This window comes from Panthera onca, chromosome D1 (genome assembly GCF_046562875.1).
Source record: "Panthera onca isolate mPanOnc1 chromosome D1, mPanOnc1 haplotype 2, whole genome shotgun sequence".
Taxonomy (NCBI): Eukaryota; Metazoa; Chordata; class Mammalia; order Carnivora; family Felidae; genus Panthera; species Panthera onca.
The window spans coordinates 68,851,326-68,869,314 of NC_138348.1; the positions used below are offsets into that span (position 1 = coordinate 68,851,326).

General features: G+C 34.8%; 1 protein-coding gene across 2 annotated transcripts in view; it reads left to right on the forward strand.

Annotated features, from left to right (window-relative positions):
* The window catches only part of EED (embryonic ectoderm development), a 30,194-nt gene that overhangs the window by 11,250 nt on the left and 955 nt on the right, over positions 1–17,989 (forward strand). Inside the window, exons 5-11 of one of the 2 annotated variants that reach the window (XM_060605424.3) lie at positions 886–1,011; positions 1,702–1,783; positions 3,960–4,051; positions 6,484–6,617; positions 8,605–8,710; positions 9,840–9,914; positions 17,039–17,197. In XM_060605424.3, the coding sequence (XP_060461407.1) occupies positions 886–1,011; positions 1,702–1,783; positions 3,960–4,051; positions 6,484–6,617; positions 8,605–8,710; positions 9,840–9,914; positions 17,039–17,197 (774 nt within the window). The remainder of the gene's footprint in view (positions 1–885; positions 1,012–1,701; positions 1,784–3,959; positions 4,052–6,483; positions 6,618–8,604; positions 8,711–9,839; positions 9,915–17,038; positions 17,198–17,989) is intronic. The other variant, XM_060605425.3, reaches the window with a different exon arrangement.

The following is a 17,989-nucleotide window of genomic DNA, read 5'->3' on the forward strand; positions in this document are numbered from 1 at the left end:
TTTTCTAAATTAATTACTTTGTCCTTTCTTTACCCAGTGCTATTCCTTTACTGTCATAAGAGACTCCTTGTATTTAGTTTAATTTTCCTGATCCCTAGAAATGTATTTTAAGGTGGATATGAGGGAGGGAGGAAGGATGTCTGGAGATGAGCATTGGAAATCCAGTAGTAGAGAATGATAGCAAGAGAGTAGCTAAAACCTGTTTCTTTGACCTTGCGTAGAGTTTTATCATGTCAGGGTAGTTAATTTGATGAATTTGGGTTGATCAGAAGCTGTGACTGGCATTCATCCCAAGTATTTGAACAACAAAGCCTATAGGGAAAAAATAAACATGCAGTTTGTTTAGGAAATAAAATATTGCAAAACATGAGTACATAAAGAAAAAGAAAGGTTTAAAAAGCCAAAAGGTTAGACAGTCAAAGCTGTTTCTTTTAAGATCCATTTGAAAAAGCTAGCGAAAAAGAAAAAGCGAGGATATTCAGTCTTTCATCATTTATGTGGAAAGAAGTGCTCTGTAGCCTTACTGGGAAAGTCTCACAGGAAAAAGTGGATAACTGAATAGTTGCTGATCTTTTTCTAGAGATGCATATTCAGAAGTATTGGGCTAAAACAGGGGTCAGCAAATTACAGCTTGTGGGGCTAGCTACCTGTTTGTGTAAATAAACTTTTACTGGTACACAACCATACCCATTCATTTACATATTGTTCATGGCTGCTTTCAAATGACAGTTGAGTGAAAGCATCTCTGAATAGTAATCAAATTGAGTGGAAGGACTGGTTTGTAAAAACTTGAGCGTTTCTTTGGGCTTTCCTTATACTGTACTATAATCATTGACGTGTTTACTTTTCAAAAACAAATTATATTTCTTAACTGGCATTTCTTAGGCTGATGAAAACTTCTATACTTGTGCATGGACATATGATAGCAATACAAGCCATCCTTTGCTGGCTGTGGCCGGATCTAGAGGCATAATTAGGATAATTAATCCCATAACAATGCAGTGCATAAAGGTGGGTTTTTTGGTTACATTGTAGATCTGCCCTGTTTTGAATGCACACTTGTGAAAACTTACCATTTTTTAATTTAAAACTAGTGGAATCAGTATCTGTATACTTTCTAACTTGATTTGTACTTTGCTTTTTGCTTCCTTTAGACAAGTCTTTTGAGACCTTTGTCACATTTAGATAATACAAATTAAGGAATAAGCAGGAAGTTTTTATTCGAAATTTTTAAAAAATAGAATAATTTACCTCCTGCCTTGCCTTATTCAGAGAGTCTGGAATGAACTATAGCGGAAGAGTAAGTCTTTTCCAAATCTTTTAATTAGGGATTTAGAGTCAAGGGCACCTTGTAAAGAACCAAAAGGTGAAGCCTAGGAATTTGATACTGAGAGAAGTTTTACAAACCTCTTTAAATCAGAAGTTTTTTAACCCTAGGGCACATTAGAATCACCTGAGGGTCTTTTAAATCCTTAGCTGGGCCTCAGCTAATCCAGTCAAATCAAAATACCTGCAGTTGAGACTTCAATGTCTTTTTTCTTTTTTTTCTTTTTTTTTCAACCTTACTTTGTTGGGTGATTTTAATGTGCAGCCAGGGTTGAGAACCAGTACTTTAAGTGAAACTATTTTTCCATTCTCTTAAGATTAACGAGAGAATTTATTGATTTAATATGAAAGTTGAATGTTATAAATTTATTGTAGCATTATGTTGGCCATGGAAATGCTATCAATGAGCTGAAATTCCACCCAAGAGATCCAAATCTTCTCCTGTCAGTAAGTAAAGGTAAGAGAAGCAAATGTTTCTTTAGTCCTATTTATTTGGAAATGATTTTTTTTTTTTTTTTAAGGGACAGAGAGTTCTTAGGTTAAAAAAAAAAAGACCAAATTTAAAAAGAATTTATTTAGACCTTATTAGCATTCCCAGACCAAGAATTAGTTGAAAGACCATGAAAAATACACTGTTAACATCAGATATAAATGAGATAATAGGTACTGAAGATTAAGTATGTGTTACCCTTCTTATGTGCAGTAGTGTGTTATGACCATTCATCCTCATTTGAATTATTTTATTAAACTTTATTAATTTTAGTGGCAGAACATCAAAGTTAGGACATTTTTAAGAATTTTCAAAAGTTTTGCAAATCATCTTATGACTAACCAGTCATGTAGTAAGAAATAATGCATCTGAAAATTGTTTTTCTCTATGTATATAGAAAGTTTTTGTTTTGTAAAGGATCCCCTAATAGACTTCCTTAAAATGCTAAGTTCTCTAGTATAAGCTCTTTGAAATGTTTCCCATACTTAGAAAGAGAAAGCCTTCCGTATGCCTATATTGGCATTATAAGTTTATTCAGGGCTCATTCAGGCCTCTTAATCATTTCTGAGCTCTCTGAAATGAGCTGGCTTGTTCTTATTTCTACATTCTGTTCTTGATTGCCTTTTTCCCTTTTACTTCTACATTATTCTAGTCAAGTTTATTCTTTTTAAAGGCTTGTCAAAAAATAAAGGCTTATCAAACCTGTAATCTCCCCCTCAATCTGTTTATATTAAAAGATGTCCTCAAGTCAAAATTCTTACATGAAAATACTTCAGTGTGATTTTTCTTTAACTATCAAGGCTTAAGTATAGAAATTGACACCTAGGAAGAGCTGACAACTTTCCTCTGATAATAGTAGCTGGACCCAGGTATTTCTTTACAGGTGATCTGGGTCATAATGCCGCACTTGTTCTAACTATCACAACTTTTTAACTCAGCTCTTCCCCCATTGTGCAAAATAATCTACAGAATATGATAAAATATTTTCCAAGTTGTATATCTAATAAGGGATTTGTATAAAGAGCTCTTACAACTCAACAATAAAGACAACCCTTTAAAAAAAGCGTCAAACGTTTTGAATAGACCTCCTCTAAAGAATACACACAGTTGTCCAGTGAGCACTTGAAAAGGTGCTCAGCATCATTTATCATTAGGGAAATAGAAATCAAAACCACAATGAGACCATTTCATACCTAGTAGGATGACTATAATCATACAGACAATAACCTGTTGATTAGAATGTAGAGAAGTTTGAACCCCCTATACATTGCTGGTGGGAATGTAAAATGTACCCACCTTAAAAAAAGTCTAGAATTTCCTCAAAAAGTTAAACATAGAAATACCACTTCCGTGTGTGTGTATATGTAGTCAAGAGAAATGAAAGTAAATGTCCACACAAAAACTTGTACACAATTGGAATCAAGAAATAATTTTTTTAAGAAATAATTTTTATGGCAATGTTAATTTCCACTACTAAACATAATTTATTACTGTCTTTTAGTGTTCCCTATGGAATAGATTAATAGTCATGTACAGTTTGGGCATTGCCAGATACCAAGCTGTACATTCATGTTTATATTAATGCGGTATATTTTGTTGCTAATGCTTAGTGGATGAGATTGCTCAAGTTATAGTTAATATTTCTAAGAGGTCTTTAATACTATAAAAGTATGTTGTGATATGTATAGTTTTTAATCCTATTTTGGGTTTACTGTAAAGATCTCGTAAATCTGCTCAGTCCCCTTCAACTACTAAATGTGGATTCTATGGAGGGAAAAACTGTAGTATCTTGTTCTATGACATAACATAAACTTTATTTATGTCAAATCCCTAAGTGTTATGTCATGAGCATGACTCCATTAAATCAGATGTTATTTAAAAGAAATTGTTTGAGGTAAATAAGCTAAACATATTTTAAGACCACATAAATACTTCTTTTTGATCTTGAAAGTTTGAGCTCATACTTAAGTCTACATGTTGATGTAAATATTTTAAATTGCTATATAATTGGATTCTGCTTAGTCCCCACTGTGCATAACTTAATTCCAAACTTCAGTAGTTTTTACTTCTTTAAAGAGGTTTTGCAAGTCCAGAGTAAATGAATGACTAAAGTTCATTTTAATTTTTTTTATGTCTATACTAGATCATGCTTTACGATTATGGAATATCCAAACAGACACTCTGGTGGCAATATTTGGAGGCGTAGAAGGGCACAGAGATGAAGTTCTAAGTGCTGTAAGTTGAAAGCTGCAGGGCGGTGATCTTCAGGTGTACAGAGCTCTGAACGATCCCCATGGAACTCTTATAAGAAAGCATGTGGTTTGTTTCATACAGCCTGTCAGGCACTCATTTCGTTTACTTGTGATATAACAAGGTTATTAGCTTACAGATGAAGGAATAAAGCGAGTAAGGCTCTGTGTTTTATCTGTACTCTTGCACTTTATACCAACACCTGGATTCTCATGAAAGAATACCTTGAACTTGTTCAATCAAAACTCACCAAGCTAACTTTTGTTTTGCTGTTTCTCAGTCATTAAAGAAAAAGGTTAAGCCAGTTAGCAATTGATCAACTTTCATCTTTCAATTTTTTTTTTTTTTTTTTTTACATTTATTTTTGAGAGACAGAGCACAAGTGGGAGAAGGGTAGAGAGAAGGAGACACAGAATCTGAAGCAGGCTCCAGGCTCTGAGCTGTCAGCCCCACGCGGGGCTCAAACTCACAGACCAGGAGATGATGACCTGAGCCAGAGTCAGAAGCTCAACTGACTGAGCCACCCAGGCCCCCCTTGACATTTTTACATTATTTTAGCTTTACTTATGTTCCATTTATAACTTACTTAGTGGTTTTACAACTCTTCAGTATTTTCTTAAACTATGTAAAGGGGCACCATGTTTTGAAGCAGGTAGCATTTTAATTGGAAGTACTAAATAATTGGAAGTTGGGGTTTGTATGCTTTTGTGAGAATCATACCTGATTTCACCTACTTTGTCACCTTGGATTTTCTAAAAGTTGCAGCAGCACTCTCCTGTCTTCTGTGTCTTAAGACCCATGACTACCATCCTTTTTTTAAGAATTATAAATTAGAGCTACTGGCTCTAAGGGTGTCATGTTGCTGTTGACATTGAGGTAATTAGAAGTAGCAGCAACCAGACTTCTGAATTCAGTAAACACGAATCTAAAGCCCTTAGGCTCTTGGAAAACAGTGATCAGTTCGAAGGTTGGTTTAACACAAATACCTAGATTAATAAGGAAGATACTCTCCTCCATAGATAGAACTCTTTACTGTTCGTTCGTTCGCTCTTTCTTTCTTTCTTTCTTTCTTTCTTTTTCTTTTTATTTAAGATTTTATTTTTAGGTAATCTCTGCACCGAGTGTGTGGCTCAAGTTCATAACCCCAAGATCAAGAGTTGCATGCTCTACTGACTGAGCCAGCCAGGTGCCCTTCTATTGTTATTTCTTTCTTTCTTTGTTTTTTTAAATTTTTTTTAACTTTTATTTATTTTTGAGAGATAGAGGCAGAGCATTAATGAGGGAGGAGCAGAGAGAGGGAGACACAGAATCCAAGGCAGGCTCTAGGCTCTGAACTGTCAGCACAGAGCCCAACCCGGGGCTCAAACACACAAACTGTGAGATCGTGACCTGAGCCGAAGTCAGACTTTTAACCGACTGAGCCACCCAGGTGCCCCTATTGTTATTTCTTAAAAATTTTTTTTTTAACGTTTTATTTATTTTTGAGACAGAGAGAGACAGAGCATGAACGGGGGAGGGGCAGAGAGAGAGGGAGACACAGAATCGGAAGCAGGCTCCAGGCTCTGAGCCATCAGCCCAGAGCCCGACGCGGGGCTCGAACTCACGGACCGCGAGATCATGACCTGAGCCGAAGTTGGACGCCCAACCGACTGAGCCAACCAGGCGCCCCACCCCTATTGTTATTTCTTAAAATGAGAGCAGTACACAGTCTATTTCCTCTTCTCTATAATACAGGAGGAGTTCCACTAGAAGGACTGATGTGTGAGATTTTCATTAACACATGAATCACATGCTAAATTAAAGAGCATCTCTGTGCCTCATTGCTTTATGAAATAGGTACATTAAGGTTGCTACAACGGATGATCTGTTAGCAGTCTTAACAATTGGTATATAGCAAATGAAAAAGTTAAAATACATTATTTCCTTTTTTTAGACCTTTTTTCTTTTTAAAAGTGAACTTACCTAATGTAACTGAAGTATTTTGACTTAAATATACACATAAAGCAAAATTTCAGTTGTTTAAAGACTCATTGTATAGTTTCACATACAGCTGTCAATTTCATTGTTTAATAGACAAAGAAAACTAACTTAGGTCTTTGCATCATAGAATAATTACTTCAGCATTCTATTTACCTTCAAAATCAAGCAAAGGTAATATTTAAAAATAATTGAACAGATGAAACTAAATTCAAACAATTTACTTTCTTGACTTATATAAGCTCATATATGCTATGGTGACAAATCAGATAAAATTAAATCTTGAAATCAGTAACAGCTCTGATTTATGGGCTACATAGATGAAACTCAAAGTGTTTGTGACTTAAAATACAATTTTCACTACACTGTACCTCAGATGAAAATTGGATAGTCTAATTTGGGCAGTTTTGTATGTCTAAGCTTTTTTGTTTTACGTACAGGATTATGATCTTTTGGGTGAAAAAATAATGTCCTGTGGTATGGATCACTCTCTTAAACTTTGGAGGATCAATTCAAAGAGAATGATGAATGCAATTAAAGAATCTTATGATTATAACCCAAATAAAACTAACAGGTAAAAATTGTGCTATTTAAAACAGTTATTTCTTGATGTTGGATTGATGATGTGTTTTACTTTATCCAAAATTTTTACATAATCCCCTACAATTTACATACCATAAAATTTACTGATTTTAAATAGAAGCCCTTTGCTTTTAGTCTAATGTTTGTGGCTCATTTTTCAAAATCCCCTTTAAATTGCGTTTTCATCTTAATTTAGTAGCATGTTTTACTTATTTAGGTATGTATATGCTTGGCTTTTTACATTATAACAATGTTAAGCTGCTTAAAATTGCTGTGGGATAGAGTAAAGGGTCCTTCTGAATAATGTTGCTAGCATTATTTGTCAGCACTTTTTTTAGTCACGTCAGTAAATCCTGATTTTTTAAATGGGTTTCTTGGCTTTGATTCATGATAATGTAATTCTTTCCTTTAAATGATGATCCCTTTTTTAGATGGAGAAAATTCAAAAGCTGGAACCTCCTTCAAAAGATTTTGAGTGGGAAGTTTTCTTAATATATATAAAGATTTTCATTTTTTAAGTAATCTTTCCACCCAATGTGGGGCTTGAACCTACAACCCCAAGATCAAGAGACATACACTCCACCCTTTGAGCCAGCCAGGCAATCTTCTTTTTTTTTTATTTTTGAAAAGTTCCAATTGAAATCTGTTTTTGAAATGCTTATTTTTTTTTTATTGTTTACTTATTTTTGAGAGAGAGACAGAGTGCCGAGTAGGGGAGGGGCAGGGAGAGAGGGAGACACAGAATCCAGAGCAGACTCCAGGCTCTGAGCTGTCAGCACAGAGCCCAATGTAGGGCTCAAACCCATGAATCACTGAAGACAGATGCTTAACAGACTTGAGCCACCCAGGCACCCCTGAAATGTTTCAATTCTTTAATTCAGTAACTGTCTTTTCAGTATCTGATCAGGCTGTTAGCACTTTCACTGTAACTGTCATAAATCTCCATTTATTAACTTAGTTTACAATTCTTTTTTAACAAAGAGCTAGCATTTATTTTCTCTTTATCAAACCAGATTATTAATAGATTATCAGTTAAATTTATAACCATCAACAAATATTTCAATGCATTAACATTTATGAGACCTCAGTGGCCTCTGAGAATTAGTACAACTTCCAGATTTCTCTTTTAGAACCCAAGGGGTTAGTATAATATTTGTTTTCATATTTTCTAGAGCTTTGGAATAAATAGAAATTATATTTTACAGTTTACAGAAAGTAACATTGAGTTATGCTGGTCTTGAGAGGTTTAACCATAGATTATAATATTTATTTGGCTAAAAAGCAGTTAACATAATTACAGCAGAATTGAGAATTTATAACAGATTATGAATAACATTTTAATGTTTTAATAAAGAAAAGCTCCTAGAATTGGAATTGGGAGGAATGTATGAGAGGATTCAACCCAGCATTCTTTTTACATATGAAGGAGAAGTAAAAAGGATGTGTTGAATTGTCCAAGAGACACAGCTAATTCATGGCATATCATTCTTTTATAATTAATTTCAGTCTAAAACTGAATCACTAGATTAGAAATGTTAGGTATACTTTTAATTATCTGTAGAATGGGAAGAACTGGTAGTTGGTGGTCTTCTCACAGACATGTTTAAGCAAAATATATGTATATATATGTATGTATGTATGTATGTATGTATGTATGTATAGCAGTATGTTTTACTTACCCAAATATAGGAAAAGTCTTATTAAATGCCAGATTCTTGTCAGATACCATTTCCAGAAATTGTTGCTCAAGGCAGGACTCTCATCTAGCTTTCTCTTTAGCAGTCTTTGGAATGATATGTCATTGTTCTAGAAAGATGACGATCTTTTGAAATAATCTAGATATATTGACTTTCATAGACTGTTAATGCTTAACTTTAGATAGCTTATTGTATTTTTTAAAGTTTTATAAATCTTTTAAGTGAAAATTAGTGTGATTCTACTATCCTTTTTTCTTTTAACTTTTGACATTTCCATTTCAGGCCATTTATTTCTCAGAAAATTCACTTTCCTGACTTTTCCACCAGAGACATACATAGGAATTATGTCGATTGTGTGCGATGGTTAGGTGATTTGATACTTTCCAAGGTATGCTAACTGTTGTTAAGCTGTACTTCTGTTATTTGTGTTTGTGTGAGTTGGAACTTTTCAGGGAGCACAGTTTTTTCATATAGTTTGGTAAATTGGATGGCAGATGGCAGAAATTCCTTTTTTTTTCTTCCTTGAAGTCTTATAGATTTGGAAGCTTGTTTTAGGCATAAAACATCCTGATGAATTGTTATAACTTGTGCTGTAATAATAGGAAAAATGTTAACTTGTGAGATGATATTCTTCTCTGATATCTGATGCTATAAAACAACCCAATTTCTAAAGCCAGTGGTGGGTTTTTTGGTATGTTTGTGTCCATTTTGGTAAATTTGTATTTACAAAAACAGCTGGGGTTGGCTATGGGCTGTAGTTTGCCAACCCCTGATCTCTAAAGTGTTGATGTATATTTACATATTTTTTGCTGATAATTTAGAGTAGTTGTTGGTGATGTTATCTGAACATTTAGGATTGTCATATTTGGAAAAATTGCTGTCCAGTCTCCTTTCTTGATGTGGATTTCAGGGTATTGCATATTTTCTTGGGCAGAGCCTGACTTTTTTCTTGGCCTTCCAGGTATAGTTTTTCCTTTTTTTAAAGTTTTGACCTTGAAATAATTAGATTGACAGTAAGTTTCAAAGCAGAGAAGTCCCATATTGCCCTTCACCCGATTTCTCCCACATACATCTCACATAACTATAATACAATATCAAATTTAGGAAATTGACATTGTACAATGTGTGCGTATAGTTCTATGTCATCATTTTATCACATGTGAATTTTGTCAGTTCAGGAATGTTAACAGTATGGGACCTTTTAAGATTGGTTTTTTTTCACTCAGTATAATGCCATCCAAGTTGTTGTGTGTATCAATAGTTTCCCCTTTTTATTGCTGAGTAGTATTCCATGGTATGGCTGTACCACAGTTTATTTAACTATTCATCTATTGTAGGACATTTTGGTCCTTTGCAGTTTGGGGCTATTACAAATAAAGCTTCTAATGAACAATCGTGTTCAGGTTTTTGTGTGGACTTAAGTTTTCATTTCTCTGGGATAAATGCCTAGAATGGCAATTGCTGGGTCATGGTTAAGTTTGTTTAGTTTTTTAAGAAACTGCCAAACTATTTTCCAGAGTGGCCGTGCCATTTTACATTCCCACCAGCAATGTATGAAAGATCCAGTGTCTCCGAATCTTCGCCGGCATTTGGTACTGTCACTATTTTTTATTTTAGCTGTTCTGATAGGTGTGTAGTGATACCTCATCGTGGTCTTAATTTGCATTTCCCTGATGGCTAGTGATGTTGAACATCTTTTTCATGTGCTTATTTACCATCCATATATCCTTTTCGATGATGTCTCTTCATATCTTTTGCTCATTTTCTAATTGGATTGGTTTTGTGTGTTTTTTTTTTTTTATTGTTGAGTCTTGAGAGTTCTTAATATATTCTGAATATGAATCCTGTGTCAGATATGTAGTTTGCAAAAATTTCTTCCAATCTGTAGCTTGTCTTTTCATCCTCTTAACAGGGTCTTTTGTAGAGCAAATGGTTTTAATTTTGACGAATTTCAATTTATTGAATTTTGTTTGAAGAAAATTATTTTATGGATTGTGCTTTTGATGTTACATTTAAAAGCTCTTCACACTCTGGATCCTAAGGAATTTTTCCTGCATTTTGTCGTGTTACATTTTATATTAACGTATCATCTATTTTGAGTCAATTTTTGTATGAGGTTTAGGTAGTAGTTCATTTTTTTGCATGTGGATAGCCAATTATTCAGCACCATTTGTTGAAAAACTATTCTTTCTCCTTTGAACTGCTTTTGCATTTTGGTCAAAGTTGTTTGGCCTACTTGTATGAGGCCTTTTCTGGTTTTTCTGTTCTATTTCCCTCTACCACTGCTATATGCAGTCTTGGTTACTGTGGCTCTATAGTAAGTCTTGGAATTGGTTAAGTGATTTCTTCCATTTTATTCTTTTTCAAAATTGTTTTAGTTATTTTGATTCCTTTGACTTCCCATTTAAATTTTAGAATAATCTTGTCTACATTTTATAAAAAATCTTGCCAGGAGTTTTATGGGCAGGGGAGATTTTGATTGCTATTATGTTAAACCTATATATCAGTTTGGTGGGGGACTAATATCTTTGCTCTGCTCTCCAGTTCATGAACATAGCTTGTCTGTCCATTTATTTAGATCTTTGATTTTTATTATCAGCATTATGTAGCTTTTTAGCGTAGAAGTCGTGTACATACTTTGTTAGATTTATACTTAAGTACTTCTCTTTTTTGTGGTTACAAATGATATTCCTTATTTCTATGTGTTTATTGCTAGTATATAGGAATGCAGTTGATTTTTACATATTGACCTTTAATCCTGTGACCTAATTCTAGGAGGGTTTTTTTTCGAGGACTTGGGATTTTTTTACATAGATTATCATGTCATCTGCAAATAGGGGCAGTTGTATAGTTTCCTTTCTGATCTTGCCTTATTGCACTGGCAGACTTACAGTTCTATGTTGAATAGTGATGTTAAGATCAGACGTTCTTGACTTGTTTCTGATGTTAAAGGGGAAAGAATTCAGTGTTTGGCAATTAGCTGTTTTTTGTAGATGTTCTCTATCCAGTTGAGAACTGTCTCCCTTACTAGTTTTTTGAGAGTTTTATCATGAAATCCTTGTTGAATTTTGTTAAATGCTTTTTCTCTATCAGTTGGTATGGTCATGTGGTTTTTCTTCCTTAGCCTGTTAATGCAGTGTATTTCTTTTTTTTTTTAAGTTTATTTACTTTGAGAAAGAGAAAGTGTGTGTGATTGGGGGAAGGGACAGAGAGTGGAGGACAGAGAATCCCAAGCACGCTCTGCTCTGAGCCACCCAGGCACCCTGTAATTGTTTTTTTTAATATTGATTCCAGTCCCTGGAATAAGTTTATTTGGTCATAGTGTGTAATTTTTATATATGTTGCTAATAGTTGGTATTTTGTTAAATATTTCTGTATTTTTGTTCATGAGACTGATATTAGTCTGAAGTTTTTTGTAATGTCTTTGTCTGGTTTTCCTATTGATAATACTGGCTTTATAAAATGAATTGGGAAGTTTTCCCTCCTATTTTCTGGAATTGATAGAATTGGTGTTTATAGAATTGATGTTAATTCTTCATAAATGGTTGTTAGAATTCTCCAGTTAAATCAGCTGGGCCTAGAAATTTTTGAGGGAGAGTTTTAAGGATAACAGATTCAGTTTCCCTGATAGTTAAAAGAACTGACTGTTCAAATTAACTATTTTATATTGTGTGAGTTGTGGTAATTTGTGCTGTTTGAGGAATTGGTCCATTGTATCTAAAGTAAAAATTGTGTGTAGAGTTGTCTGTAGTATTCTTACTGCCCTTTGATAACTGCAAGGTCTCTACTGATGGCCCTGTTTCATTCCTGAAATTGGTAATTTATTGTCTTCTTTTTTTTGTCAGTCTTGGTAAGGACTCATCAATTTTTTATCTCTTATTTCCCATGGATGTATTTTGCTCTTTTGCCAATTTCTTAAGGTGTGGGAGCTTAGATTATTAAAAAAAAAATTTTGGGGGTGCCTGGGTGGCTCAGTCGGGTAAGTGGCCGACTTCGGCTCAGGTCATCATCTCGCGGTCCCTGAGTTTGAGTCCCTCATCAGGCTCTGTGCTGATAGCTCAGAGCCTGGAGCCTGCTTCTGTTTGTGTCTCCCTCTCTCTCTACCCCTCCCCCATTCGCGCTGTCTCTCTCTGCCTTTCAAAATTGAATAAATGTTAAAAAAAAAATTTTAATGCTTATTTATTTTTGAGAGAGAGAGAGGGAGACACAGAATCCAAAGCAGGCTCCAGGCTCTGAGCTGTCAGCACAGAGCCTGATGTGGGGCTCGAACCTATGAACGGTGAGATTGTGACTGGGGCTGAAGTCAGGACGCTTAACTGACTGAGCCACCCAGGTGCTCCAAGAGAGCTTAGATTATTGAGTTGAGGCTTTTCTAAAGTAAGTATTAGATGCTGTAAATTTTCCTGTCAGCACTGCTTTAGCTGCATTTCACTAATTTTGATACGAAGTGTGTTGTTTAGTTTCTAGGTGCTGGAGATTTTCTTGTTATCTTTCTCTTATTGATTTCAGTTTGATTCCATTGTGGTCACAGCATACTCTTGATGATCTTGGCTCTTTTAAACTTTTTGAGATTTATTGTATGACCCTATCTGAGGTATATGTTCCATAGGAGCTTGAAATGGATGTGCAGTTCTGTTTGTGTGTAAGTTCTGTAAATGTGAGTTAGCTGCTCTTGTTGATGGCGTGGTTGAATTCCATATCTGCACTGCTTTTTCTGTCTACTTATTTTATCAACTAGTGAGAGATGGGGAAGTTTCCAGCTGTAATTGTGGATTTTTCCCATACTGCTTTCAGTTGTAGGATGTTTAGCTGCTCTGTGGGTTGCTTGTTATTGCTATGTCTTAATGACTGGATCCTTTAATTTTTTTTTTTTTTTCTTCTTATTTTCTTTTATCTGGGCTTTTCCCCTAATTTCATATAGGTTATATGAACATCTTTTTTTTTTTTTTTTTTTTTTTTTTTTTTAGTAGGCTCAACACCTAACTACTATGTTAACTATGTTAACTACATGCTAACTAAACCAGCCAGGCACCCCTATGCGAACATTTTTTAGAATTCCATTTTGATTTATGTATAGTGTTGAGTACATTTCTTTATGTAGCTTTTTTGGTGTTTCCTCTAGCGGTTACATTATATATGCATATTACCTATTTTGTTACCATATCTTATATATATTATGTATTTTTGTTATGCTATCTATAAGAAAGTTCACTAGGTATAAAATATGTATAGATTAAAAGTAAAAAATTATCTAAAAATATACTACCATGCAAACATAAGTATAAATATATATTTATATAACTTGTCTGTCTACTGTGTATCAACATTTTACCACTTCATACGAAGTGTAGAAATCTTATTTCCTCTATATTATTACTTTGTCCTCCATTTATAGTATAATTGTCTTAAATATTCCCTTTATACTTGAGAACATCAAAAAGTATTAACCATTTTTACTTCAACTATCAAACATAACTTAAAAACTCCAGAGGGAAAGGAGGGTATTGTATTTGCTCATTTTGCTTTTTCCATTTTTCTTTCATCCTGATATTCCAAGATTCCTTATATTATTTCCTTTATGTTTATAAAGGTGCCTGTAATCATTCCTTTAGGGCAGGTCTGCCAGTGACAAATTCTTAATTTTTCTTCATTTGATAATGGCCTCATTTTTCCTTCATTCCTGAAAGGTACATTCCCTCTTTATAGGATTTTTCTGTTGACAATTCTTTTCTTGAAACATTTGAAAAATGTTGTACTCCTTCCTTCCGCGGTCTGTGGTTTCTGATGAGACACCTGACATCATTGGAATTGTTTTTTTCCTAAACATAGGTGTTCTGTCTTAACTGCTTTCATGATTTTTTTCTTATGTGTTTTTAGTTTTCAGAAGTTTGAATGTGATGTGCCTTGATACAGATTTCTTTGAATTTATCTTTTGGGGTTTATTCACCTTGAATTTGTAGTAGATTTATGTCTTTTGGGGACATAGTTTGTCCCAGATTTGGAAACTTTTCAGCCATTATTCAAATTCTTTTTTAGGCCTGCTCTCTTCCTGCCCTTCTTTTGGAACTCTAATGATATGAATGTTACATCTTTTATTTGGACCCCTGGGCCTTTGTTGTGTACATTTGTTTTCTTTTGTTTAGATTGGATAGTTTCTGTTCTAACTTTAAATTTATTGACTCTATTCATCTGTTGAACCTTTCCATTGATTTTCTTATTTTGGTTATAGTAATTTTTCGGTTCTAAAATTTCCATTTGATTGTTTTTATTTTTTTTTTGGCTGAGACTTTTAATTGTTTTAAGTGTGTTTATAATTGCTCATTGAAGCATTTTTATGGTGGCTAAATCCGTGTTAGGTAGTTCCAACATCTATGTCATCTCAATGTTGGCATTTATTGTCTTTTAGCATTAAAATTGAGAATTTTAAGATTCTTGGTATGACAAGTGAATTTTTGATTGAGATCTGGATATTTTGAGTATTATACAAGACTCTGGGTCTTATTTTATTTAAATCTTTTGCAGCAGGCTTCCTCTGATAAATTTTCAGCTGGGGAAAGGGAGTGCAACTTCATGATTGGCAGGTGGTGGGGCAAGTCAGATGATAGTGTCTTATTACTGTTTCCCAAGTGGTCTCCACTGACCCTGGGGGTTGTGGCTGGTGGTAAACATGCTAACTTTCTGCTGGGCCGTCTCTGATACCACCCCAGCTGGAAAGGAGGAGAGTTACCTCATTATGATGAGGGATAGGGTGAGTTGAGGATGCACTTGAGGTGCATAGTTAACCATCTGAGAAGTGCTCCCCACTGGGCCTTGGCTGGTTCACATGAGGGTGGGCCCACAGTTTTTTTGTTTGTTTTTTTTTTTTCCTGTTGTGTTTGGCTAGAATAGAGTGTTTGAAAATGTTCTCTCTTGCTATGTTGCTATCTTCCTGGTTCTTTGGCCAGAGAGAACAGGCTTTTGTTGGGATTTTTTTGGCCTTTACCTGTTAGTATGGGGGAGTTGCTGCCTTCTCTAGTATCCAGTCTGTAAATGAGGCAGAAGAAAACCAAGGAACTCAATGTGCTTCACGTCCCAAGGTTCCTAACCAGACTGCATTCTCTGTACCTTTCAGAGTCTTATGTTTGCTTTATATTTGATATTTAGTTTTTCAAGCTACAATGAAGATAATAGGAGAAAGTATATCTACTCCATCATTTTGGAAGTAAAAGTAAAAAGCCATCAGCTCTAAAATTTCTTTTCTTAGAACTTAATCAGATGATAGGAAAGAATTTCTGCATTTTAGGTTTCAGGAAGCTGACCTGAATGAACTATATTGGTGGTCTCAAATCTATTTCTGCATCAGAATCACTGGGAGAACATTGTAAAAATAGATTCCTAGGCCTCACTCCTGGAGATTCTAAATTTGGCACAAGGACCTGGGAATTTTAGTTTTAAAAAGCTTTCTAGATGATTTTTAAGTGTAGTCATCTGTTAGGCTTGTCAAATTCTTTTTAGCTCCTTAAGTTTTAGTTCTCCATGAGGGCACTCTACTAACTAAGGGTCCTTTACCAGTGCAGTCAGTGACAAGCACTTGAAGAGCTGTGTTACAATTCTTCTGTTTTGGCCTTCCCTTGTAGAGGTTCTCATTCAGTAAGGTTGGGACCAAGATGAGTCTTTTGAGAGAAGTAGACAGGCTTTCAGTCCAATCGTGCACTTAGTTAAGAGTTATCAGAGTAGGTAATGTCCAAGGTACTTTACAGTAAAGAATTTGTATATCAGATATATAGCCCTGTGATTTCAAATGATCTAAAAAGGCAGAGAGGAAGAAAAAAAAGGGGTGTTGTTTCCTCCCTAATCTTCCTGTGCCTCTGCTGTTAAACTATTTTATAGGTCAGTGAACCTGACAGAGCTGCCGTATGTGACTGTGTAGGCTGTGTTCTGTAAAACTCCAGGAGGCACTCTACCTACACAAGAATTTCTCAGTCTAGGTTCTGTTGAGACATTGGGCTAGATAATTTTTTTTTATGGGAGAGGCCATCCTGTACATTGTACGATGTTCAACAACATCTCTGGCCTCTACCTACTAAAGGCCAGGGACATTGCCAAAGGTCCCTTAATTGGCACACCACTGACCTATAATGTGAATAGTGCCCACTGTGTTGTAATTTTTCTTCCATCGTATTCTTTACTACTTGGTGCTTAACTTAGATGTGTGCAAAGAAAGATATGATGTTACAGGATAGAGAAAGGTGTAACTTAGTCTATTTCCGTCCTATCCTCATATCAATGTCTTGATGTTAAACCACGCGTTTAATTGCCTTCTATTATAATCTTATCTCTAAGCAGGGGACACATTGAAGAGCCATCTATTTGTATACAGTTTATATAATTTTACCTTTGTTATAAAACACTCAAGTCTCTGGATGCCAGAGTATCTAGAGCTGAATTTGGTTTGGAAGAGAAATTGTGACTTCAAAATGAATATTCCAGATAATATAATGCTTTTGGGTATTGTTAAATTCTGTTGATAATATAACTTCTTGTCGTCAAGTGTGGGGCATTGACTCCAAATATAAATAAATGTATATCACTGTATTTAGTAGATGGATAACCAGGTTTTAAGACTGTCAATTCTAAAAAGATAATAGAGGAAAAAAAGGCTTTTTTAAAAAAAATTTTTAAATTCAGTTCTTTACATAACATATCTTTTTTTTTTTCTCATTTTTCTCTTTCAAAGTCTTGTGAAAATGCCATTGTGTGCTGGAAACCTGGTAAAATGGAAGATGATATAGACAAAATTAAACCCAGTGAGTCTAATGTGACTATTCTCGGGCGATTCGATTACAGCCAGTGTGACATTTGGTACATGAGGTTTTCTATGGATTTCTGGCAAAAGGTAGCAACATATTTTTACATTTTCAAATTACTTGACTTAGACCATTATAATTTCACTTTTCTTTTGTGTATCCATGTTCGGTTCCTTCTAAGAATCTCTACCTCAGTATTTTATATTGATTACTTTGGCTTTTGGTGTTATTTATTCTACCTTTGTGGCTCTGGACACCATCTGCAGTGCTTATTATAAATGCAATTGCAGGTGTCAATCATGGCAGTGAGGTATTTACTTTCTGTAACATGTTACTAAGATTTAATGTTTTGGTGATTAGAGTTAACCTTTGTAAGTAGATTTTTGGTAGAAAAACCTAAAGAAAAATAAACATGGGGCAAAGTACTAGTTATCTAAAAGTTTGTTTGTTTTTTTTTTAATTTTTTTTTGGTGTGTGCATTTATTTTTGAGAGAGAGAGAGAGACAGAGCACGAGTAGGGGAGGGGCAGAGAGAGGGGGAGATGGAATCTGAAGCAGGCTCCAGGTTGTCAGCACAGAGCCTGACATGGGGCTCTAACCCACGAATGGTGAGATCATGACCTGAGCTGAAGTCAGACGCTTAACTGACTGAGCCACCCCGGCGCCCCACCGTTATCTAAAATTTTAAGGAGATTGGTGTTAGGATTTTGTAGTAACAAATTACTTGGGTATTTACTTCGTAAGAAAGCTTTGGAGGAGCTGTGTGTAGTTTTTGCTACAGTTCTTTAAGGCAGAATAAAGAGTACATGCTAACAATGTAACTTGTAAAGTTCTTCATCAGTTTGCAGAATGCCTTCTGATTTACTCAAAGTACTTCTGTGA